This window comes from Tachypleus tridentatus, chromosome 6, assembly GCF_004210375.1.
Source record: "Tachypleus tridentatus isolate NWPU-2018 chromosome 6, ASM421037v1, whole genome shotgun sequence".
Lineage (NCBI taxonomy): Eukaryota > Metazoa > Arthropoda > Merostomata > Xiphosura > Limulidae > Tachypleus > Tachypleus tridentatus.
In genome coordinates, this window is record NC_134830.1 from 83,938,122 (window position 1) to 83,964,480 (window position 26,359).

At 32.0% G+C, this 26,359-nt stretch overlaps 1 protein-coding gene across 5 annotated transcripts in view; it reads right to left on the reverse strand.

The window, feature by feature from the left end:
* Positions 1–1,649: 1,649 nt before the first annotated feature.
* The window catches only part of LOC143252934 (pyridoxine-5'-phosphate oxidase-like), a 55,723-nt gene continuing 31,013 nt past the window's right edge, over positions 1,650–26,359 (reverse strand). For 3 of the 5 annotated variants that reach the window (XR_013029252.1, XR_013029251.1, XR_013029253.1), the window contains exons 5-6: positions 16,740–16,793; positions 14,461–15,420 (exon numbers count right to left, since the gene is read on the reverse strand). Coding sequence is in view for 2 of the 5 variants with exons in the window: in XM_076505826.1 (XP_076361941.1) it covers positions 2,010–2,175; positions 5,162–5,238; positions 7,833–7,961; positions 16,740–16,793 (426 nt within the window). In the remaining 3 variants the exon portion in view is untranslated. Of the gene's footprint in view, positions 2,176–5,161; positions 5,239–7,832; positions 7,962–14,460; positions 15,421–16,739; positions 16,794–26,359 lie in introns of those variants that run through there. The other 2 variants (XM_076505826.1, XM_076505828.1) reach the window with 2 other exon arrangements.

Sequence of the window (26,359 nt, forward strand, 5' to 3'; positions counted from 1 at the left end):
AAAATAAGGATTTAAGTAAAAATGTATTAGGTGCTGCAACTGTCTTAAAATATTAGCTCTATCTGTTTTTACTTCTTCCATAACAATAAAGTAAAATTATGTTTTAACTAATCTGTTATTTTTGACATTAATAATTTACAATTAAATTACTAGTTGTTGATGTTTGTTATAAAGCACAAAGATACACAAAGAACTATCCTACCACAGACACTGAAATCCAATCTCTAGCAGTACAAGTCCACAGACATACCACTGTGCCACTGGAAGGATAAATTATTAGTATTCAAACAGAAGTTGTTTTATCTGTTGAATCTTATGCATAACTACACAAATGTTGTCTGTGTTGGCCAGGTGGTTAGGGCACTTGACTTGCAATCTGAGGATCATGGGTTCGAATTTCCATCCCATTAAACATGCTTGCCCTTTCAAGTTGTGGAGAGCATTATAATGATACAGTCAATCCCACTATTCTTTGGTAAGAGAGAAGCCCAAGAATTGGCAGTGGGTGGTGATGACTAGCTGCCTTTCCTTTAGACTTTCTCTGCTAAATTAAGGACAGTGAGTGCAGATAGCCCTTGTATGGCTTTGCACAAACTTAAAAAAACTGTGCTAGCTGTCCCTAATTTTGAACTTATGTACTAGAGAAAAGGCAGCCAGTCACAACCATTTATTGCTAGCTCTTTGGGTACCCTTTTTAGATCAAATAGTGAAATATAACCATCATTCTTATAATCCACCCACAACCTGAAAGTGCAAAGCATGATCTGTGTAAATTTTTGTAATTCTCAAATTCACAGTCTGGGGTGCTAAGCACGAAGCCACTCCTGGTCCAGTAACAAGCATTTCTCAATACTTTGATATAATAAAAAGGCATTAAATAAATGTACAAAATATTTCTACAATTCTAAAACAAAATGTTTAAAAAAGAAAGTAATTAAATTTTGATTTTGAGTTTACTATTACCATTCGTTTATCACTAATCATGATAAAAAAAAGATAAAGCAAATTCTTCTAAACAAACAAGCCAAAAACAGTGTGCAATATTAAAAAAAAAGGATTTTAGACTTAATTCAGGTTTAAAAATACAATCCACAAGTCCATTTAGACAAAGTACTCACCCACCTTTTCAACTGTTTTTAAAAAACAAAGCTTTTGTTAGGAAATATATCATACAAATAAAAATTTTAGGCATTTCATAGTGGATATTTTTAGCATTCTAAAATACTTACCTGATTAAATAAAAAAGAAATATATTTTGACATGTTAATTTGTAGTCAAATATTTCACTAAGAATTTTGACAATTTTTATCTGAAAAATTTTGTATTGTAGTTTCCTTACAATAATGTGTTGCATTTTAAAACTATTTCTTCAAAGAAAACATGGCAGAATACAATTCATTCAAATCAATAATGGTTAACAAATTAAAAATGGACTCACTTAAGCAAGAATTGCATATGTAGGACAGTAACTAATGAAAATCTCATATCATCTGCTATGTTAACAAAGTACCTTATACACCATTCACTGGTAGTTTCTCTGTAGCATTTCTACCATAGCTATATATATATATATATATATATATAAATTTACACAAGAAAATACACAATTGTTGTATGAAGTAAATTTTCAGTAAAAGTACAGCATTTCATTTTTTGGCTTTTAGGTAGTTTGGATGTTTATTGTAAATCTTTACTCACATTATACATTTTGGTACAAGAAAAAGTTTCAAAGACTATACTTTTTCAAGGTATTAAAAGTGGCCATAAGACAGCTGTTTATAATACTTATAATATTCAGAGATATACTTTTTATGATGAATAGTCATAAAAGCATGTATGGACACAAACAGAATTATCAGATAGTGTAGCATAGCAAGTTTAATGTTAATAACTACCAAATAATAGCAAGGGATGATGTGTGAAGAAGTTTACTTAAAAGTGGTTCTCTCTGTGAACCAAAACATACTTTTATAAGAATCAATAAACAGCTTAACGTTTTAATGTTTCATTTAAGGGGCTAGTCGTTCATAAAGCCACCCATCTTCACCTTGGTGAGTCAAAATCTCATCTATATTCTCTCCTGGTAATTGTCTTCTGAAGAGGATACGGTCATGTACTCGATGTGTGTTTCCTTGCCAAAACTCCACTACTTGTGGAATAAGCTTAAAACCTCCCCTGGAATAAAATCAAGCAGTTTAATTCTATGCTTTGAAATCATAAGATGTGTTTAACTAAGTACCCAGTTCTTGCAGTAACCTATAACCAAGAATTTCATTTTAATTGGCATACATTAATATTTTATAAGCTTACAAGCTACTCAAGAATGCCTAGTTTCAAGTACTTTTCCACTCACACTCTAAGAATTGTTGCTACAGCTCTTTGTGTTCAAGTATACAAAATATTTTAACTTCACCACCTGATTAATGCAGCAACAGTATATTTGACAGGCAATACATAATCCTTAAGAGTTCCCCTTCACATCAAAAGACCAGTCAATCCTTAAATATGTCTACAAACAGAAAAGGATAAAAGAAGGGCAGTAGTGGCCTCCACAAAAGAAAAAAATAAACATAACACCTACTTGCACATTTTAAAAGTTTATAAAAAATTTTATAAACAATATTTTAATGTGCAGTTTTTCAAAAGCAGTCGCTGGTAACCAAAAGTAAAGAAGCCATTAAACACAGGTAAATATGGAAGTGTTATTTTTAAAATTCATCAGCTTACTTTATATGTGATTTGCACTGCACTCTAATGCACTAACTGCAATAAAATCAAATAAGATAAAAAAAAAACCCTAAGCTAAAAGATGCAGAAAAAAATGTGTAATTATAGTCTATATAATTAGCAATAATAACAATAATCATTACTTGTACTCCAAATAGTCTTTATAGGATGTCAAAATAATATATTTGAAAAAATATGGTACAATGATTTAGATCCAATATAAATGAATGCAGTGTCTGTTTAAAAATAATTGTTTGTTCAGGTCTTGGAGAGATCGAGAATTGAGTTTAGAAATTAAGCCTTATGCTCTAAGCTTTCATTCTAACATTAGCACAAGTATCGATATCTGCAGTTCAATAACGGTCTAAGGAGTTGAAATCTTTATTGACTGGATGATCATTGAAACTATTCTGAGCAATACAAAAAAATATTTTAATACATAATAATAATGTTTTCTCTTCCATGTAGATTTTATTTCACAAGTTTTTGGTCATAATTTCAGCAAAAATCTTCCAATATTTCTTTACAAAAACTAATTTACAGCCAACCAGTTAAGAATATTCAAATTATCAGAACAAATGAAATATCAAACAAAGAAAACACCTCAGAGAGTTGAGTATGTTATACTAAAACCAGCACAAATATAAAATCAGTAATTCTGGTGATAATCACAGCTGATACAGTCACAGTGAGACAAGATGTACCCAAGCTAAGGTAATGGCAAAATGAAACATCTTGTAAGAGGTAAAGATTCACAAACATAATGGTCAATGACAAAAACCATTCACACATGCTCCAAGCAACATTATTCAACATAATTAAAAAGAATCTTCATCTCAAAAAAGAAAGAAAAACAAATCACACGTATACAACATGTTCATTCAACTGTCACATACCTCAAGCAGGTGAAGAATGAAACAGATATTCATGCTATTCCCTACAAGACATACAAACCACCAGGTACAGGACTATGGAATTCTATGAGATAAAAGCTAATATAATAGATGCTGGCCAACTCTCATACTCTTACACTGGGTTGATTAGGGAAAGCCAGAGGGAGTACATGACAGTGATTGTCATGTAGTGATGCAACACTTAATTTTTTATACAAATTGGAGTAATCGTAATTGACTGATTGTTAGTCTATGTAAAATAACACCTAAACAGCTGATGAAATTTTAACAGAAATCCCATATACTGAAAAACAATGTGGAGGAGAAGAACTTTGTCATATGTCTTTACTGATGTGACCAGCCGTGTGAGCCATATCATTATCCCAAAAATACAAGTTTTGTAATCCTGTCAGATAACTTGTATATAAATACATGAAGTTTTAAACATCTACTGCAAGTCCATGTCAAAGAGCAGATGCATCAAGATACTGAAATTAGCTGAAAAGTAGTGCATAAGAAGTTGTAAGCATATTTTGGTACATTCAAATTGAAACATGATCTGGAGATAAATAAAAACATATACTTGAAATATTTATTGTTTCTCCCAGTTTAGTTTTGTACAAAAAATGTTTACACATGTAAATAATAATAAATATTTAACACCATGCCATGTTTAGCTTTTTCATTATTTTTTTTATTTCCGGTAATCTATAGCAGTGAAAAGTGGCTTTAATTTGTAATAAATAAGTCTATGTTTCAACTAAATGATTAACTACTAGTGAAATTGAAACTTGTTTTAGCATTTTCTGTTATTTTTTTACATTATTCAGTTTTACTTTACATGTGACTTGTACTATACCCTAAGGAACTGAAATAGGATTAATTTATTGACACTTACTGTACCGTGTTATGTATTTCTTAACTTTTAATTGTGACAAGTTGAACTATGTAGAGAAACTGACGGATTTTAAAGGTTACATATAAAATTATGAATATATAAAAATGATCTAAAATCAAAATTTTGATTTATAAGAATTTGTTAAGTTAATAAAACTTAACCAGTTTACAGTTATCCCACAGCTTTATGTATCAGTGTTACGAAATGATTAACAACCACAAATTTAATGACTTGTATGCATTGATTAAGGTTGCAAAATGAATGTGAAATAGTGTAGTGCTTAACCTAAACCAAAACAAAATTACAGACCTCGAATAACTATCACTGTGTGATTAAGTTGGCACATTTCATAAATGTTCAGTGACTTAACATGGCAGATACATAAGAGCTAATAATCACACAATGCCACACAGCAGGAGCCCTCACTCATCATATAATTCTTTAATGTATCTGCTAACAGATTAATCACACATGCACAAACATATTTAACTGCACAATTAAGCTAATGCCTTTGCAAAAACTATATAAAAATAAATTTATATTCTATTAAACCTTCACCTATGCTAAATACAAAAAAAGAAACTGTAAAAAAAAACTGAAATCATTTTTACTTTGAAAATAGTTTGCCTAAAAGCATACGTACCAATTATAAGGTCGTGGTACAAGGGCCTTGGGATCTTTATACTGCTCTTCAAGTTCACTAATCTTGTTAATCAAACCCTGACAAAAACAAAAGTAAAAGCTTCAACAAAGACTATACCTTTGAATAATTTATTAACATGATATCAGACTAATCTCGTAGTAACTTAACAATCTGGCCAGGAGTGAAATTCTGCCAATACTCACCAGTAGTAAATATCAAAACTTATTTTTTAAGACAATACTATTACTGGGACTTATTTGAGCTGTTTGTTTTATTTTTTATATGCGCCTTTTTTTTTATATTTCAAAAACAAGTCCACTTTACTCAGCTAAGTACATGTACCTTTTTTTGAAAAGTTTTCCCCTGACTCTGGCAAACAATTCAACCATAGTATAAATTATTACAGTTCAATTTTAAAGAAAATGTATGAACTACAGGAGTTATTGAAATGCAGATATTGAGTTTTTCCAACTTCTTGGGCATTATTCTATAGGTAAGAAAACTTTCAAATATCAAACATTAAAAAAATGTACCTTTCTCTTTTCAATATTGGGTTGAGAATTATAAAATCAAATCTTAAAAGCTTCACACAACAATTTCAAATGCAATTATTGTGAAAGATTAAATGACTTAATAACATTTAACTCTGCAGCATAACTCTTTCTTTGTAAACACATTTTCTTGTTTGGCAACATTTCGAATGGGATTGTATTTTTCCAAAAATCAGTATTTAAACTCTATCATTCAAATGCTTTTATTAATAGGTACACTTACAAAGTATGAGTAATGAGACTGTTCACAGCAAAACACATACAAGTTTGAAAACTTACAAAAAATCCTACACATTTTTTGTAACAATATCTCAACTTATTTTTTAATATACATCATATAAAACTACAAAGTATACTATAACCAGAAACAGAATAAAAAAAATATTCATGCATATTCAGTTTTGCTCTAAATTTATATATTTGTGTGTTCAAAAAGTTTTTCATACAAGGCACACTAGATTAAATTAGTTATTTAATCACACATTTTTATCAACACCAATTTCACCAACAGACATATATTGTGAAATGAACTTTTAACTTCATTTATTTAAATAGTATACAAGAAATCTTCACTGTGTCTGACACAACAGAAACTGATTTCCAAATATACACACATCCATCTCTTACATTTTAGCATAGTGAAACTATCAATTTCAGTTACAGAATGATTGCTTTTCAAAATTCAACAAAGCTTATAAAAAGGGTTGAAGTTTACCATTAATAGCATCAAATTACATTATAATGTAAATAGTTGAAGCTAATAAGAGACAAAGATCAATGATATTTTGTAGGACAATCGCTATACTAAAGTTATTACTCACATAATTCTAGTTGCAGTTTCTACAACTAAAAGGAAAGTAAACAACTTAGACCATATAGTTCTGATAATAAATAAAAGTCCATTGTCATGATCTATAACATAAGATGACAATTATAAGAAATACAATTTTAAAATCTTACACAATAAGTAGTTATTAAAAACAGGGACTTTCCCTAAAAAGACTAAATGTGTTTTGCTGTCTATAACACCATATTCAGTAGTAATGGTTAAAAACAAGGTTGGGACTTGTATTCCCACATAATCATTTACATGTTAAAATGCCACATAGATTTAAACTACTCAATTATAACACATCTGTCCAGCAGTTTATCATTTCTAGACCTGGACTAGCTTCCTTGTTTCATATGATATCTATATTTTTTCAGTTTCAAGTTTCTCCAATATTTAATTCTATTTTAAATTATGTTTTATCAACTTAGTGTTATTCCAGTCTATAACATGAGATGTTTCTACAAATGTTCAAATAATTCCAATTCATTTACTTTATACAAGGTATGAGAAATTTTATTAATCACACACTTACTCATCCCTTTTATCTTTTGTAATAGTGAGACTATTTAACTTGCAATGCAGAGAGAATGTTACATTACATTCTATTAATGTTTTCTTTATATCATCTATTTGTAATTTTTTTGTTTTTCAACTACTGAAGTACAGTTTTATATATGCTTGTGGTACTTCTGAGAGCATGGTGTACAGATTGCCAGTACACTTCAGAATATATATACCACACAAATCTACAAAACAGTTCTTTTTAACATTAAAACACACTAAAAACTGATTCCAAGTTTTAAACACTTTCGTGTATGTACCTTGAAGACAAGTATTTTCTTCTGTTTTAATACACTAATGTATTACTATAGAAAATTTTTTCCTCTTTGTTAAACTTTAGACCAATACTTTCATTTGCTCACACTTACAGAAAATTTTAAAAGCATAGATAGTAACTTGTGAAAATTAAGAATAGAATCTATTTACAGCGAGCAAGTTCATTTATTGTTAATAATTGTGAAAGAAGAAAGGTGTTTCTGGGGAAACAGTAAATAGGTCAAGATACTAGCACCAATACATATGGTATATTAACCACTGAATACAAACGAAAGATCAGAAAGTGACTGTGATAACATCAAAGTTTTGGTTTCAAAAAGACAATAGTTTAGTGATTTTGTTATATTAATAACATTTATAAATATTACAGATATGAGTTTGGTAAGTGATTTGACAAACACAGTATTCTAGACTCCACACTGCAAATAAAGCAAACAGATTTTCTTTTTACCTCTCTATCTCTAATCACAGAACTTTGTTCACTTGCTATTGCTGCCAGTTGACTGTTACGAGGACGAATTTGGAAATATTCATCAGATTCTTCTGGTGATACCTTTTCAACGATTCCTTCAACTCGAACCTAAAAATGCATTTAAATAATCATCCTGAAATATGTTATCAACAAATAATTATATTTTTGTACATGCATGCACACACACACACATTAAACAATGAAAACATTTATCACATCCATTAACAACATTATTTGAATGCACAACTAACCATACATTATCTTATAAAATGACTTAAAGTTAATAAGTATCAGGAAGTAAGCTTTTACACATAATTATATTTAAAAATTGAAAAGACATCACAAATGAAATTATTTATCAATCAAAAGAGCCAATCATACACATTATAATTTGGATTTTCTTCAAAAGTATTAAGTACAGATAGCTTAAGTACACAAATTATTGATCTAAATTCATGTTTAAGCAAACTTTTATTCCCCATGTAATTATTGTTTGAATATTAATAATGTCAAAGTTCACTTCAAGATATCTCTAAGCAATTATTTATGAAATAAAATGTATAAACATGTGACAACAACTGGCCAGTATGCATCTAAATCAATCTAACACAAGAAAGAATATTTAAAGAAAAGGAAAATTTTAAATTAATTAATATCCTAATATTGGGATGAAAAAAAAAAAACAAACATGGAACCATAATTTTAAGTTCCTTAATTCAGCTTGTTGAGACCTTTTCTATCCTTGTACCAAGCCTAATCCTGGCCACTGTCCATCCTTGTACTAAACCTTATACTAGTTAGTCACTTTCCATCCTTTTGTCAAGACTAATCTTAACACTTTCAAACAGCATCTTTCAGTTCAATCTTTTCAAATGCATCAAATAAGAGCAATGTTTTTGAATTATGCAACTTAAACAGTTGCAAAACTATAAACTCCTTTTACACTAAACCAATTGATACAATTAAGTGGTATAACATTTAAATATTATTTGTTTTTATTGAGTATTTAACCAATTATTATACCATGCATGTTCCATAAGTTGTATATATTCACTTAGTTCATTTCAAATTACATAAAACCAAGTGCATTAGGGTTCTATGTTCTGTCATGTATGTTACTGGAAAATGTAAAATTTTACTGTTAGCAATGTACCAATATTAAAGCAGTATATTGCCTAGCAAGTGCTATGATTCCTAACAAAACACTTTAATACTATTACTATGTATGTTTATACAATTATTTAAAATTACTAATACACAAAAACAAAAATACTGCTGATATTACTGACAGTGATACTTTAAAACTTTCTACCTTTTACATGGCTGTTGGAGATTGTAGTGTTTTAAATACTTTAAAACACATTTAATCAAAAATAATTATTGGCAATTAAAATATTTAAAATCATATCAGTATTATACTGTGATAACCAGACACTTGTTACCGATCTATACAGTGCTAAACATACTTAATAGCAATTGTGTTTATGAAAAATTTTAACTTAAGTTGTCTTTGAAATAATCAAATTAATTTTAATTGTTTTTGGTTCTTGACATTTTTCTCAACCACCTCCTTATCTTTCTTTACCATGCATGTGGAAAATCTCCTTGGAAGACTGGTAATATTTACATTATTCCTCAATTTGATAAAGTGGAACAACAAGGCTGTTCATACATTTGGTCACAAACCTAAATTTCTGTAGTCAAAATACTTAGACTGTAAGCTATCTGTGGTACTTTTTAAAGTGCACAAACATAACATACTTAAATATTACTTGTTCCCTGCATGATCTAAAATGAGACTGGAAACAACAGTTATCCTACCTAATGGATATGATGTATGGACACATTTCCACCAATTCAGAACAAACCATCCCTCAGACTCTAAGCCATCATTTTTAGCTTTTAAACATTTCCACACAAATAGTTTAGCTCAATATTTAGTTTGCAGACCTACTTTGCTTATCTACTTGATAAAATCTTACTATATGTCTTTTTCAAAAACATTAGGCACAGCTTCTACAGATATCCATATGCCAGAAGTTCCATGAACATTCTCTTATGGGAAGATTATTTCAGGTACATAAGACCAAGAACAATTATACCACTGAACAGGGTAAGTGCAAATTCCTTACATTTCTTAAATGTTGATAAATGATTTACTTTTTTTTTCAGAGTTAGTGACTTAGCTGTCAAGCTTCTCAAGGTTATAGAAAACATGCAGTATACAATTCATTTTTGCTGTGCATGATTCAAAAAAGGTGATCTCTGTGTTGTTACAAAATCTCAAACATTTTTTCATCCTTCAACTAGAAGAGACTATTGAAATACACGTAGAGCCATGATTGATTTTCACAGATTTCTTAAGCTTTGGTGGGAGAAAATTTTCTGTGAAAAACTTGTATAGCAATGAACAATTGTTCAAAATATGAGACCCTTAAACATGTTTGCACCACATCTCAATAATGGTACACATATTTAACTTCAAGTAGGTGATGCAACTGCAAAATGCTATGGGATGGTCAGGACACTTCTCTGATAGTAAATGTCTGGCTCTCATGTTGATTCTGTTGTCTTTTAAACCACTGTTTTCTTTTATGACCATAGATATTTGTTCAGTTATCTCTTCATAGATGTATCAATTGGTGGTTGTGCTGATGGCTTAGTAGATAATAAAGTTAATAACTGGCTCATTTCATAAACTACTATAACCATTACTCTAAGAATATAATCATTAAAAGTTCTGAATTTCATGTTCAGTAGGTATCAGGTTGACAGTTAGTTGATTTCATGTTAAAAACATCATAACATATGCACTGCAAGATATTACAGAGTTTTGGTTTGCCTTAACTTTATTAGAGCATTTCTTGAAATTGTTTATGTGGTTACTCATTCTGGTAACACTGAGGTCATTCTCTTGCAATTAAAACTCTTATATTTTTCTGGTTCCTTTTAATCTTATTGAACAGCTTGTAATGTTGTAATAGTTTCTATCAATAGGCAGATTCTTTTGGGTTACCCTGTAAAAATAATGCAAAATCCAATTCACTTCATTTTAACAACAATGTACCAGTTCTATTAGTCACATTTGGAGGTATGCCTAACTTGCAAATAAAATTAAACACCCACTTGTTAAAAACAAAGTTTATGACAATGACCTAACTAACAACAGTCAATAAATAAGCAAATACTTATAACTCAATCAACCATTACCTATTATTTTTATATTATGCAAAATCCTTCTCAACTTTAAAAAGGTTTTACATCAAACACTTCTGAACATTCAGGAAATTTCTAGGCATTTCACATCATCACGTCATGCCAAAACTCCCTCTAATAAACAAAACAAAGTGTCTAAATTAAAATAATTCAGAACAATAATATGCTTCACAGTCACTAATTTTACTTAACTCAAACTGAATTACACCTCATTCTTAACAATACAAAAAGTCTGAAACTAGCCACAAACACCATTCCTGATGGCTTCTATCAATAATAGAAATAATCCAGAACATTCAGTGAAGATCAATGTTAACTTAACTGCTAATACTATCTAGTAACTGCACTGATCAAAAAAAACCAGTTCAAGTTTCCTTTACTAGATATTGTTTGATTGTTATTAAGCATACAGATACACAACTGGCTACATGTGCTTTATCAGCTCTAAATAGTGGCACTATGCACAAAATATGTTTTGATGGAACTACCAAGTTTTTGCAAAGTTTGTGTGTTAAATGTTAATGCTAACTATTTACTATAGACATAGTCAATGTTACAATAGTTACAAGTGTATTACATACACATTCAAGATACCTTAATTCTCCAAGAGTTACTGAATGGTTCATACATATATTGTGCATTGAAAAGTAAAGAATAATGATAAGTGGTTATACGTTATACTGCATGCTGAAAAACCAACCATTCACATTTTGTATTGTGTAACAAATCATAAGATGACTAGCTCCCACATGGATTGTAGATTTTGTCTGAATTTGATGCTGAAGCTGTACTTGGCTTGACATTTCTGTGATACTTCTTGTTCCTGTTTCAAGAACTCTTAAGCTTATAATGCCCCCACATCTGAAAGGGCTACCACTAATACTTATGTGGTTTCACTATAGATTCCATTTAACAATCAATGATTACAAAAAAGTTTCACTGATTAAACCGAGACATGGTTATAACTGAAAATGAAACCAGAATTGAACTATAACAATGTCTAAATCAATGTGACAGCCCTTGAGGTCTTGTGTCAATGCAGAAAAATAAAAGTAGTTCATAAATGCAATTTATGCCATGATAAAATTTGTTAAAGCTCTTCTGTAATTCTTTTGTAATTTAACCTTTACCAGATTTTAACACATTGACTTAATTTCTATGCTACAAATATTTGATGTCTATATATTACAATGACACAGTTCAAAATATCATATTACTGTTCAGATAGTTATCTGTGAGTTTGTTCTGTGTAAATAAACAACAAATGGTTGCATAAACAGTAAGAATCATGACAGAATTGATGGAAGATCTAATGAGGCCTTTCAAGACCCATTTTATGGGCACTTATGAATGTTGGGCATTGGCACAAGTCAAATGTGAAGACCTGTAGTGAAAATGTTTAAATCAAATTAATTTATAAGCAAGAATAACAAAAAAAAAATTAAAATAAAAGATACTTGAACAACTCTAGCATAAACACAGTAGAAAAATTACTCATTTCAGACTACAGTATAAATGTTTGAAAATCACCATACTACAGTTATGCACTGGGCTACATTTTACATTAACAATTATAAAAAGGTTTAACTCTTTCGGCGTGGTTGGTGACCACAGTCGACGTGAAGGCTCAGCGCAGCAGACGACCTTCCTTTATTCCTGTTATTCTTATGTATTTAATTTAACATATATAGTATTGGGTACAATCACTGAATATTTCAGGGACTTTTGTTGAGTTATTGCCAAGATATCATTCTTTTAGTACTGATACTGTAATTAGTTGAAGTATCAAACATATATATTCAGTGTCATGCCAAACATTAAAAGTTGTTATTCAGAGCTGAAAGGGTTAACTAACATGGATATGGTACTTACATTTATGACATAAAATATGTGCATGGTACTTTTATAAACAAGTTATAACTAAGGGTGACTGGCCATTTTTAAAGTCTCTTCACAGTGGTGCCATTGTATGGTTAGCCTAGGATACTTTCGTAAAACTTGTATACAAGCAGAATAATCAGTCAGTGTACTGGCTTTTGTGACACTGACCACAAAAATATACACGATGACAGTTTTTTTTTTACAGAAAAAAAGGCCTTTTGAAATAGCATCCCAACTAGCCTTTAATATGCGATCTGCAGTTGGATGAAGGGCCTCAACAGCACAGGATATAGTGTAGTCAACATATTGTTACACATCTTTCTTTACTTTCATTCATAAATTCTTAAAATTACTGAATATAACTGAATAGTACTGCATAATTTAATTAAAAACATTACAGTTTCATAATGAGTATTGTTTGAATGCAAATAACTATGATGTATATTATGTAAGGTATAAGCAAATGTGTGTGTGGAATTGATTATAAAAATTTTTATGAACTATTATAAACAAGATTGAATCCTCAGAAGTTACAGCTGTAAATAGATCTGAAATTGGTCAAGCAATGGAGCTATGAGTTAAAGTTTGCACTTAAAAAAGTTCATAGCTATGAGCTGTTGCACTGTACCTAAAAAAACAGCTGATGTATATGCTAAACAACAGGGAAGATACTAGGAGGCCACATCCTTTTTGCATGTCTTTTAGCATCAATTTGTTCTTTGCTTTGTTTCTTCAGAAGTTTCACTTGACTGTGTTGGTCATCCTTAATATATAAGCAAATTTTCCATTGTATCTAAGCATTCTCACTACGAGTAATCTTGAGCAAATATCTCAGTGATCATGAGCAAATATGTAAGCATAAAGTTTTAAGCTTAATAAGATGACCTACTGAAATGCTTTTTAATGTATTTTACTTATATAATAATAAGAACCAATAGGTATATTAGTAAGTAACATCATATAATGAAAAAATTTCAGACCTTTACACAAAATTTTGAATGCTGAATTTGAATAAGAATTAATAAATCAATATAGTGATTATCAATTTGTTTCACAAAACATAATAAATATTGTAACTACTACTTTGCAGCATCAGAAAACAAGCAACACTGCTGTAAATGATATAAATCTTAGAATAAAATATACTCATGTAATTTCCTTGAACAAAAAATTTGCTCTAAAAGTGGTAAAACATACTAGTCCCAAAACATGTGACATGAGTGATCATTATCAACATATAACATTTTGTTACTGTGGTGACTTATAGAATGGTGTTGTGAGTCTATATTGAGATATTGCAGAGTTCTGTTTGTGTAACAGTTTTAAAATGTAAATATAAATTGCAAACAAAACAGCAGACTCACTATTTATAAACAAGAATGGGAACTATTAGTCACAAAGAAAAATAAGTAAATATATGCGTTTTGTAATCACTAGATGAATAAAAATTTATCTTTCCGTATTTGATGTAGTGTAATATACTGGCCTTGTATAGTCTTCTTCCTGGAAAATGGAAGACATTTTATGAAACAGTGGCACAAAAATATTTTTATACTGTAGCTTATATAATATGCACTTATGTTAAAAGTAAGACCCAGCTTACTGTCACTGTGAACAAACAGGAAGATAGGGAGGTCAAAAAAGATTGCAGTAAACCCTCCTAAAATATAGATTCATCAAAAAGAGATTTGCTTATACACTCAAAAATAAAAGGAACCAATTATCTGCCAAAAACGAAAAATCTGACAATGAGTGATTCACTCAACATGCAAACATATGAATGCTCCATTTTTTTACTCATTTAAAGTTTTTACAAATTTAATACTTTTAACTTTCAAAACAGTGTATATCTTCACAAAATTTGGCAGTTTTTCATCAAATATTACAAGTTTTTCACATCAAAATTATATTTTTTAGTTAAGTACTTTTATTTAAACAAATAAAGATTATGTTTATGATTTCATACTTTTAGTTCATATAAAATACTGTATAGGTATGGCTTTTCATTTATGTGTAAAAAAAATCCATATATAAGTATTTATTGAAGAATTAACACAGCTGTGATCCCATATTCCTATTAATCCTATAAGGTATTACATTGCTCCAACACACTTTCCCAATATGACTTACTCAAGGAAAGTATTCACTTTATTGGGAAGGGTCCACTGTACTTGGGCAAATGAATTCTACATTGCCTGAGGCAGTAGTTTCCAAATTGTTTTCAACTGAGAACCAGCTAGTTACAGCCTCAAACTTTTGTGGACCACTTTGTATAATACCAACCTTTCAAAGTACTTTTACATTACATTGAAAAACAATTACTTTAGTAGATAAATTTTAAAAACACAATTTCTTAAACCTTCTTGTGGATGGGCTGAAGGGACTTGTGGGACAGCACTAATCCCTGGATTGGCAGCTAGGAACCACTGACTTGAGTAATTTACTGACCAGCTTGACAGGTTCTTAGTGTCTAAAAGTTTTATATTAAAGACCAACATATTAAATTAGTTTCTTTCAATACACAATGTGTCTTCAGCTTGTTTAAAATCTCAGAAATGAGCTACATTGATCTTGCTGTTTCAATATTTAAAGGTTCACACTTTTCATTGACTTTTCTCAGAATCTATTTAGAAAAAATACATGACAAGACAGTACAGCAATAAACTTAGATATTTATAATATCTTCAATAAATAACTTCAATATTTTCACTAAGCAGAAATGGAATCTGAAATGTGCAGATATTCTGTTACAAACACTGGTATTATATACAACATGGGAAAGCTTGATAAATATTTGAATGATAAAGGCTGACTTGAGTTATTTGGTGGATATGACAGACCAAAGTGTCTCTTGTCCCTGAAATATTATGTTAATTTTCCCCTTTAAAATTTGGTATTTATGGTATGGGCCTTTGAAGACCTTGAGATAAGAATAATTGGAGTGTAGCAGTTTCAAAACTTTTAAATATTACATTAAAAATAGTATAGCTTAGAAAAGAATGTGTTTGTTGTGGCATATTCAAGTGAAATGTTTAGCATTTCATGTAAGCATTTTGTAGTTAATTAATGTCCTTGTTTACAGGATTTGAATGGTCATAAACATGTTTTAATCCCTATTTCTAGGTAGAATTATATACAGCAAAGAATATATACTTGCATAGCCATGATTCTGTCCCTGCTCCTTTCAAATGTGGATTAACACTTAAACAGCAGGAATGTTGTAGGTAGCAGCATCAACTAATAATGGCTGCTGTTTAAGTATTTAAACCATATGAAGGAGTGGTACAGAATTTATGCACAACTTAACATGAGCTATAGAAATTCTCTCTCACTGTGGTATATAAAGATAACTGTACTTCTATTTTCCTAGATTAAAGTATTAGAAAAGTCACTAAAAACAAAGAGATCAGATAGTAATAGTGTGAACCTAAGTATGTTTTATTTGTGAACAATAAAAAATATTATTTCACAAACACACATGATCAACTCTTTCCCTTTGTCAACCATGGTCAATTTGTTGTATTAAAATGTTTTTTGAATCTGCTATCTAGTGTAAATCTTAATATTTGCTTATTGTGTACGAGTGAACCTAAATACATGAAAAATTATGATTTTTGATCAAGGCCTATATAATTAACCTGGTGGTAAACTGTCCCACATAAAAACATCGTTTGACATGACTGTATCCAATAGAACAGTGTTTTTTTGCATTTACAATACCAAAAACATGTAACAAAAGAGTTTCAGTGGTAAAACTTATCAGGAAATTGAAAAGAAATATACACTTACTTGCCACTTAAGTGGTTCCCAATAAAACAACAGAGAAGCATACGGGTTTTCAGCCTGAAAGTAATTCAAAGTATTTTAAACTGGCTCAATCCACACAAAATAACTGAAAACCTTAAGAACTTATCAACATTTTTAACTTTCACTTCTTCCTTTCACAAACTTCCGAGAGAGAAATCTTAAACAAAGGAAGTATATGCACATGCTCTAATATGCCAAACAATTGTCATGTATATTGTTCAATGAATTTATCTCAAGATTTAAAGTTACTATGTAACTTCACTGAATTAATGACAAAGCTTAAAGATATTCCTTATTGTAAAATCCTGGGAATAACAAAATAGAGTACTAGTTCTACTTTTTATCTTAAATAAGAATATTACATCAGAACAAACCATCATAAATTGAAATCCTTCATCTTACTGTGGTGATGGGTTAAAAATTAAAGAGTTACTTCCAAATAACAACCCACAATTTGATAGTTTAAAAAGCAAGTTATTGATTTTCCAATCAACTAGCACTCCTAACACTAGTTGGTTGCTTGGCATTTACTGGCACAAAGCAACTGGGCTATCCTGCACCAAACAACCAGTAAAAAATGTAAAACAAATATCGTTGTAAAATAATGTAAAAATTAATCAAGATAAAACTAAAAAACTGTACATAGCTAGTAAAAAATTTAAATAGAATTAAAAAGGCCAATCAGCCTCAAATTTTAAAAACATAAGTAAGGTGGACAGTGTCACCATTGCCACTGATACTGTCCAACATCAGGAGTGAGCCCATGTATAAAGAAAACATGTCTAAAACGGTGCTGTCATTCAGTTATAACAACGATATGACAGTATAATAGCAAAACGTGGGCTATTGTGACTTGAATATCACAAAGGCCACACACTCGTAAATCAGTCCCAGATAAAAGCAAACCATGAGTTAAAAAATTGTGACCAATGGGTAGCATAGCCATAAAAACTTTCTTCTTCTGATTCTTACAGAAACAAGACAGCCAGAAAGCAACACATGGTTTTATCTGGAAAAGCTTGTTATCACATTGGCTGCCAACTGTCACAGATTTGAGCCTTGAATACAGGACCATTGTCCAGAAATGGTACAGGCAGAGCAGTGATAGCATTGGAATAGACAGACTTAGCTGTAGTATTAGCAAGCTCATTTCCGTGAATACCAACATGGTCTGGTATCCAGAAAACTGGATATAAATGTGCCAGTCATTTTTAAAAATCAACAAGAACAAAGTGAGAACTAATGTGAAGCAATTCTAGGGCCAGTAGAGAGCTATATCAAGTCGATATAAATAGTAAAATGGTGTACTGTATAGCTTATACATGATCCAGAACAAAAAAAATGACATAGTTTGGCACTGAACACAGAAACTGTAGAGCAAACCCCGTGTGCAATCATGAACCACAACAAACTATCGTAGAACCCACTTTGTCACATGATTTCACACCACCTGTATAAATGAGAATGGAAGGATGGTTTCAAAAATGTTTGGAAAACAGAAAATGGTACTTCCAATCTGGAGTATCTGCCTTCCTCATATGACACAAAGAAATATCACATCTGAGAATTGTAATAAGCCATAGTGCAATGAGCTTACCAGTGGAGACAGTTATCTCATCCAAGGGCAGACCCAATTCAGCCAGTTGCACCTAAATGTGAAGCTGACAAAGAAGAATGGCAGACCATGTATTTTGAAAAAATTTAGCCCACCAAGGAAGTAAGACACAATCCCAGGTGATGTGGTAAGGATCGAACTTTTGAAGCACAAAGTAAAGAAAGTTCAAAGCAGTGGGGGTAAAGAAGAGGTTCATGAGAGACTGTGTACAAATTTTAGAATGGAAAAGTGTGGAAAGCCTCCATACAGAGCTGAAGCTCCAGATGATGAATGAGGTCCAACATTTTCATGGTTAAGATCCTAATAGAACCATAGAGCAGAGACCCATAGTCCAGTTTCAGACGAATGAGGGCATAAGTACATAGTACCATAAGCCTTCTTAAGGTCAAAGAATACAGAAACAAGATGTTACTTGAAAAAGGCTTCTCTAATCAATGTTTCAAGTCAAATCAGGTAGTTCAAAGTGGAACACTGTTGTCAGGATTCACACTGAAAGGTTGAAAGTATCAGCAATGATCTATGCATCAGCAAATTCCTGGCCATAAGAAAGCAAGATCAAAAGGAGGAGGGAAGTATACTGCCCACTGACTTTCCAAATCTTGTCCCATATTATTTTAAAATGGGGGGTAGAAGAGATGCTGGTTGTGAGCTTAATCCAAGATTCCTTTTGACTTTAACCTCTTACCTGCTGAGCATGGACACAAGCCCACTGAAAAATAATACAGTTTGAAAGTGTAGGATACCTAAGAAAAGTATTCCAGGCCTGTTTATGGGCCTTCCATGCCATTTGGGAGACAGGACTCCACCACAGATGACACCACTGAAAATATGTCAAGGTTTTAGGAACAGATTGAGCAACTGCCTGGACAATATGGTCAGTCACTGCTGACACACAATCATCTATCAATGGCATACAGATGAAAGCAGTATTAAGATCCAAGAGAGCATTGAAAGAGGGCCAACTGGCATAGTCCAATTTTCACTGAGGCACCTGGGTTGGATGGAATCAACAATAACCAGCCTCAGAAATAACAGGTATATGATCAATGACCCGTGGGTCACTATCAATCCACACAAGAAAAGTGAAAGAAAAGTAAAGGGTAGCAGAGAGAGATAGAGCGATCAATTGCAGTAAATGACTAAGTGCATGAAAATAAGTACAAGAACCAGTATTAAAGAGAGAAAGATTGTGATATGAGAGCATATGCTCAATGGAACAACTCCTCCCATCAATATCAAACACTACCCCCAAAGAGGTTTATGTCCATTAGAGTCCCCCAGGATTAAAAAGGGAGACAGCAACTGTTTAATGAGAGCATCAAGATGTAATTGATCATAGGTATCTCTAGAAAACAAGTAGAGAAAACAAACAGTTATGGTATGACCCAAGGGAACACAGGTGGCAATGGCCTCCAAGGGCATATAAAGTAGCAAAGACAAGTCAGGCACATGCTGGTCAACTAGCATTGTCACCCCTCCATGCACTAATGCATCACACAACCTGTCATTCCGATATAAAGAAAATGGTCAAAAGGTGACTGTATCAGCAGGTATCAAAAGGTGTCCTATAAGAAAAGACACAGGATGATAAGAATCAATCAAACCCTTAATTTTATCCATATTATAATGGAAATCTCAACAACTGCACTGTCTCAAAGTAGCCATTTTTTACTTAAGTGGAGAAAAATCAGGCAGAAAGCCCTTCTGTTTTTGATCATGCTGTTTTTCTTCTTCTACTAAAGAAGAAAACCTCCATGTTAACCTCCATGGATCCTGGCCTAGGTTGAGTGGGCAGGTCTCTGTCAGTGAACATAGAATTCAGCGACTGAGGGCACAAATGAATAATTGTTCTACATCTCTGGGTCAAAGGTGATAGACCCAAGCAGACACCAGAAGTTGGAGCCAAAAGAAGTGGATCTGGTGTGCCACTGGAAGGAATGGTGGGGACAGTGACTCCTCAACTCTTTTAACCATGGAGAGCAAAAGATTCTTCACGTGGTTAGAGAGCAACCCTATCTGAGGCACAGAAAAATTTGTCTGCACTCCCACTGCAGCTGTAAAATGGAGTACAGCAGAATATTTCCAAGATAGAGTGGGGAACAGTAACTTTCAAGCCTCTGGGTAGGAGACATTATTCACCATTTTTAAACATTGCAACTCTTTCTCCTCCACCCATTTAGGGCAAAAATGAAATTAATAGGAGTGGGAACCATAACAGTGAACACACTGATGTTTCAGTTTGCACTCATAGGTATTATGGTCTTTGCCACCACAACTACAAGCCAAAAAAACTATAATAAGATGCCTTTGAATGACTGAACTGCTGACACTGGAAATATCGGAGAAGGCTTGAAATATACGACCATCAAGGCAGGCGACTTGAACTGTAAGGTATGGTGGCAGGTGCACATGGTGATATAAACATCAAAATAAAAACACTTGTTAGCAGCATTATTCCATCCTTATAAGTGGATATATGGCACACAACAGAAATGCCTTGTCTGGAGAAATCAACAAAAATCTTCTTTCAATCCCTCTCAACAATAACTGCTCCTGAAGAATTTAAAGTAGTATGAGGAGTAACCTTAATAGATATATTCCCAATAACCTTCAATTTCAGGAAGAGTTTCATGTGTTGTGGTGTGGACATTTCCACCAAAATGTCTCCAAAGTGCAACTTCCTTACTGATTTAGGGGAGCCAGCAAGCCACTCTAATCCTTTTTGAATAAAAAAGGGAGACATCTGTTCTCAGGATTTCTCAAATGATGGATGAGAAATCAAGGCATAGAATCCAACTGTGATGGTGAATATACAAGAGTTGTCAGTGGATGGTCATTTTCCAATTATCTGTTATTTTTTTCAGTTTTATTATTATTTTTTTAAGGATTTGGGTATACATAATAAACAGAATACATTTCAGTGCCCACTCACCCCACCTACCCTGGAGCCCTCTAAGGGAATGCACTAAAATGCCAAACACGAACACTGCAGTAATGCCAGGGTTTTGTGAGCACAATATTGAAACACCAGTATCCAATACATGTCTAAAGCATCCATTGAGAATGTCCAACACTGATACTCAATTGATTCTAGCCCAAGAGGACCAGCTAATTGACCCTGGGGACACCCCATCTACAGGAATTCAAACCCAAAGTGGCATACTGGGATTGGACCCTTCAACCACCAGGATCCTTCACAGGTTACCATGCATAGCAAATACATGTCATATGGTTTCTACTCAGCTGCTGAGGAGGAATAATCTGACAGTACTTATCTAGGTGTTTGTGAAGATGATTTGATGATTGGTTAAAATGCCTCCAATAACCTTTTAATCAGTATGGCTGATATTAACTACTTGATTAGTACTTAGGGGGTCTTCCCAGAGAAGGTTCTGTACTTTTATTCTTCCTCCTTATGCTTAACCTGATTTAGGAAGGTTGAAACATTGTTCTCTTCTTATCAATAAAATTGTTAATACCCATACCAGCCATTCTGAGATGCAATTCTACCTCTGTTCCAATGAGGCTATCATTGACATAAAACACAAGTTTATTAATATTTTCAATGTACACCACTTTACCACTGTCAACAACTGCACTAACATGTGGACCAAAGAATATTCTTTGGCCTACTTGGTGAAGGAATTGATAAGGACCAACCCTTACTAATTATTTTTCAGTCTTGACAAAGGATTAGATGTATCAAAAAAGATTCTCTTAGGAGTTTTTCATGATGTGGCTAGGTTTTCCTCTTGGCAATGTATGTGGTGAAATTTGAACATCATTACTCAAAGTTTGCAACAAAAAAAAGTTCCAAATGTAGGCAAAAGACTGCGATACATAACCAATTGTGTCCTCCAATTCTTGCATTGTGCAAACTTTAAAGTATTCCATGAATTAGAGCTTTGTCACAGGTTGGCTAAAACATCTTGGATTTTCATAAAAGCTACTCAATGTGTCATTTTGCACTTTAATAGATCAAGGGTCCTTTACTCTTCATTTGCAACACTACCTTCTAGACTTGTTTGCATCATTTCTGCCTTCACTACTGTGACTATTTTGGTTGGTAACTATATTTTTTAATGTTGCAATTACAGATCAGCAATGGTTGTGTGAAACACCCACACTTAGCAAGTTAACCATTTCAATAGGTACAACTTACTTTCCAGAAAAGAAACACCATTTGTGTACTTTGCAGTATCACTACCTCCTTCTCAATGTTCATGTGTGCAGTCCATTATTCTTGGGTCCAATCTGGCAAGCATAAAATGGGTTTGCAACAAAACAGCAGTTTGCTTACTGCAAAAATAAAACAGACTGATAATTTCTATAGTTCTTTTCAAGATACCAATGCATGAGCTGAAGTCAGAGGCAACTACTTTTGTTCAGCAAGCATTATTACCAACATAAATTTAAATTTCCTACAAACTGGCCAAAATGGTTTATTTTCATAGGATGACTGATATGGTGTGTGATTTAGTAAGGTTCTGGCAGCTTTATAAACACTAAAACTTTAATTGAGTTCATATATCATTATCATTATCACATGTGATGAAAAGCTCATAGTTCTGGGAACCAAGCACCATAACATAGATGGTGCAGCAATCAATAACCTGAGATGGTGGCAAGACCTAATTCTGATTCCTATAATTTAACTAGCTAAATTATTTGCAGCCATGGTTTGAAATTGACCTTCATGCATCTGTTGCATTGTCACCATGAATAGCATTTCTTCCAGTAGTCTTGTCTTGAAGAAGAATACAAAAATTTCCCTGAAAGGTAAAAAAGACTAGGTAAGCCAAAATTTCTTCCTTCAGGCTCTTAGCACTTTCAGAAGCCCAGCTCCTTGTTAGGTTTTTTTATACGTATATGGGCAGTCTGCGACTTGGTGGCAATATATTAAATCAATAAACACAAAGTGCACAGTCCACTTGTTTTAAAATAACATATTTCCATTCAGAATCATGCAATATATTCACACTTCTCGAAGTTTTAAAGGCATTTTGCCATTTGACTTTTGGGATTGCAAATGAAAATTGATTAGCCAACTCATTACTAGAAATTACATTTTAAGGGAAAATATATTAAGCAGTGGTAAAAATGTCTTTCAGTTGAATCAATGCTTACAAGTTCCTATAAGCAAGAAACAATGTATCTTGTTTCAAATGAATTAAAAGAAATTAAGTAAGTTACATTTGTATTCCTGTGTATACTTTTAATGCCTTTACTCCACCTGCAAACATCACTAGCATATTTATCTTGAATCATCAAAGTTTCAAGAGTTAAATAATCTACCTCAGGGGTCAAGGCACTGCCTTCCTTCAAAGGATTAACTTTCGTTTTGTTTTTCCATCTAAAACACTTCTGTGGTTTCTTAAACCTTTTTTTACAAAGGCAATCCATATCAGAAACACTAGATAATAAGCAACAACAATGCATGCCCTGACCCAAAAAAATTCCTCTGCCTTTAGAATTTTTCTCAATATTGGCCATTTTTGCACTTTTTCAGTCTTTGTTTGGTATTGAATTCCAATTGTTCATGGACTACGTAACAAAAAAATTTACCCTGCAGCAATATCCTTTGCATCTATTTGGTAAACTTTAGTTTTTCTTCCTCATTTACTGAACATTTTGTTTAAATCTTCACTGAAAGTCCTTCCACAGAGATGAGGCAAAATGCCATTAGTTACAAAATCTAAAGATAAATATAGTTAAGTGCTATAGTTACTCTCTATAATTTTCATATTTAACAAACATACAAATTCTAAAAAGTACAGATAATGTAAACCAGTCCTTCACATTTGATGCTGCCACCACATTTCCCCTCAAAAAGGGCTCATAAAACAAGTTTTGCAGGATTTGCTAAAGTCCCCATCAAGACTGTCATGAAACCTACTGTCTTTGGCCAATCACTAATTCTCCTTTTCTTACCAAGAAATAAATCCTTCTGAATTAAGATAATGCTATTATTCATTATGGCACTGGCCACACAGTCAGCTGTTGTTGGTATACACAGACAAACTCATAGATAATTTTATGTTGGCTTCTATCACTAATTTTAATTGGCTTAGATTAGAGATTTTACACACACTAATATATTTTCAAACTATACTGTTGTATTCAGATATTTAATATCTACAACTGAGAAATAAAACCATTATTTCAAAGTTTAAATTACAAAAATGGATATTAATTATTAGCAATCTCAAATTAACAACGTTTTAGCAAATTTGACCATGGCCTAAACTGCATTTGATGAACTACTTTCTGCATGATATGAGGACATAAAGGTTGCTATATTGATAAAAGGTTGTCACAGTTCAGCAACATGCTCTGAACATGCCTTAGTTTAGCCAGCAAACTTCTGTTTTGTTATCTACATTCCACAAATAAAAACTCAGTAAACAAACTGACTATTTCATCTTCAAAGAACATTGTGACAAACTTTTGTTGCAAGTTTTATACTAAATACAACAGGAAGAACAAAAAAGTAAAAGGGGTACAGCCAGCAAAAAGTTAATAACTACATATCCAACACTGAATTCATAATAAAGCCACATCACTTGAATTTAAAAACACTGATTTGCTTTGTATATGTGTTATATTCTTTTAGTATTAATAATTAAAATTAATAACATCCATTCATTATTTGTTATTACTCACACAACCTGTATTAACTGCCTATTTTACATTCTTATCACTTCTAATGTATCGATAATATCTCCAAATCAAATGTAATCCTTCGTAGGATTATGTTTGTATACAAATTTCAAGCACCTACTCATATTGGACAGAAAAACAGTTGCTCGAGAAACAAAACAACTGTTAATGTATTAAGATACATTAAATGATATAGTTATCCATATTATATTAAAACTGTCACTAACTCTGTGTGTGTTGTACAGCTCTAACTTAATGACATACAATGCATCTTACCTGTGAACTTTCAAATCTCCATATTTATCTTTATGCCAAGCGAGTGAACTCTGAAGTAATCAGAGAACTGATTTTGTAATCTTTATCATTGAAGTACCACTTTAAGTGTAATTAAATGTTTTTATTTTATGAAGAATACTGTCTATTCATCAATTCTTGTTATTCATTTATAAATTATTAAGTCAACACATGTTTTTGGTTCACTTCTGCAATTAAAATGTCTTCCATTATAATACGGGTATCTTCACAAAATGTTTGCATGTTATTGATAAACATTACAAGGCTTTTATACTCAGAATATTAGGTTTTTAAATTAAGAATTACAACTTTTTTTAATTCAATAATTTCTTATGAATTTTTTATTTCAGAATGTTGACTATCAAACATGCAAAGTAATCTTGCTGCCTAAAATCTAGCATAAAAAAAAACAAACGTTTGCTCACAAATACTTCAAAGAGGCTGAGAAAACCACTAAGAGTCATTCAAAGCTTTCACATATCACAAATAAAAGTAGGTGTAAATACATTTTCCAAAATGGAAAGAGATAAGTAGGGCCACTGTTTTTGATTAAACAGTTACAGAGACGAGATTACATGCAGACTTGTCAACTTTTACATCCACAGAGGGCAAAAACTCTTTACAAGATGGAAGAAAGACTCTGATGGAGGCACAGAAAGATCTGTCTGCATTCCTGTTGCAACAGAGTGTAACAGCATATGTTGAGCATAGAACATGGGACAACAACCTCTGTGCCTCTGGAAAAGAAATGTTTTTGACAGTACCTAAATATTGTACCTCTTTCTCCTCCACCCACTTATGGAAAGTTTGAAGATAAAAGGGGTGGGACACAGTGAGGATGTCCAGTTGACATTTGTAAGCATCATGGTTTTTGTCACCACAATGAGCACACATCAAAGAACCATGGCAAGATGCTTTAGGAACTGGTGGTATTTAGGATTCAATTAAGCTGCAAGATTTTGTTGTTACTTTTTGTTCTTACTTTAGTATTATACATTTATATAATTAACTTGTATCATGCTTTTACTGTCCA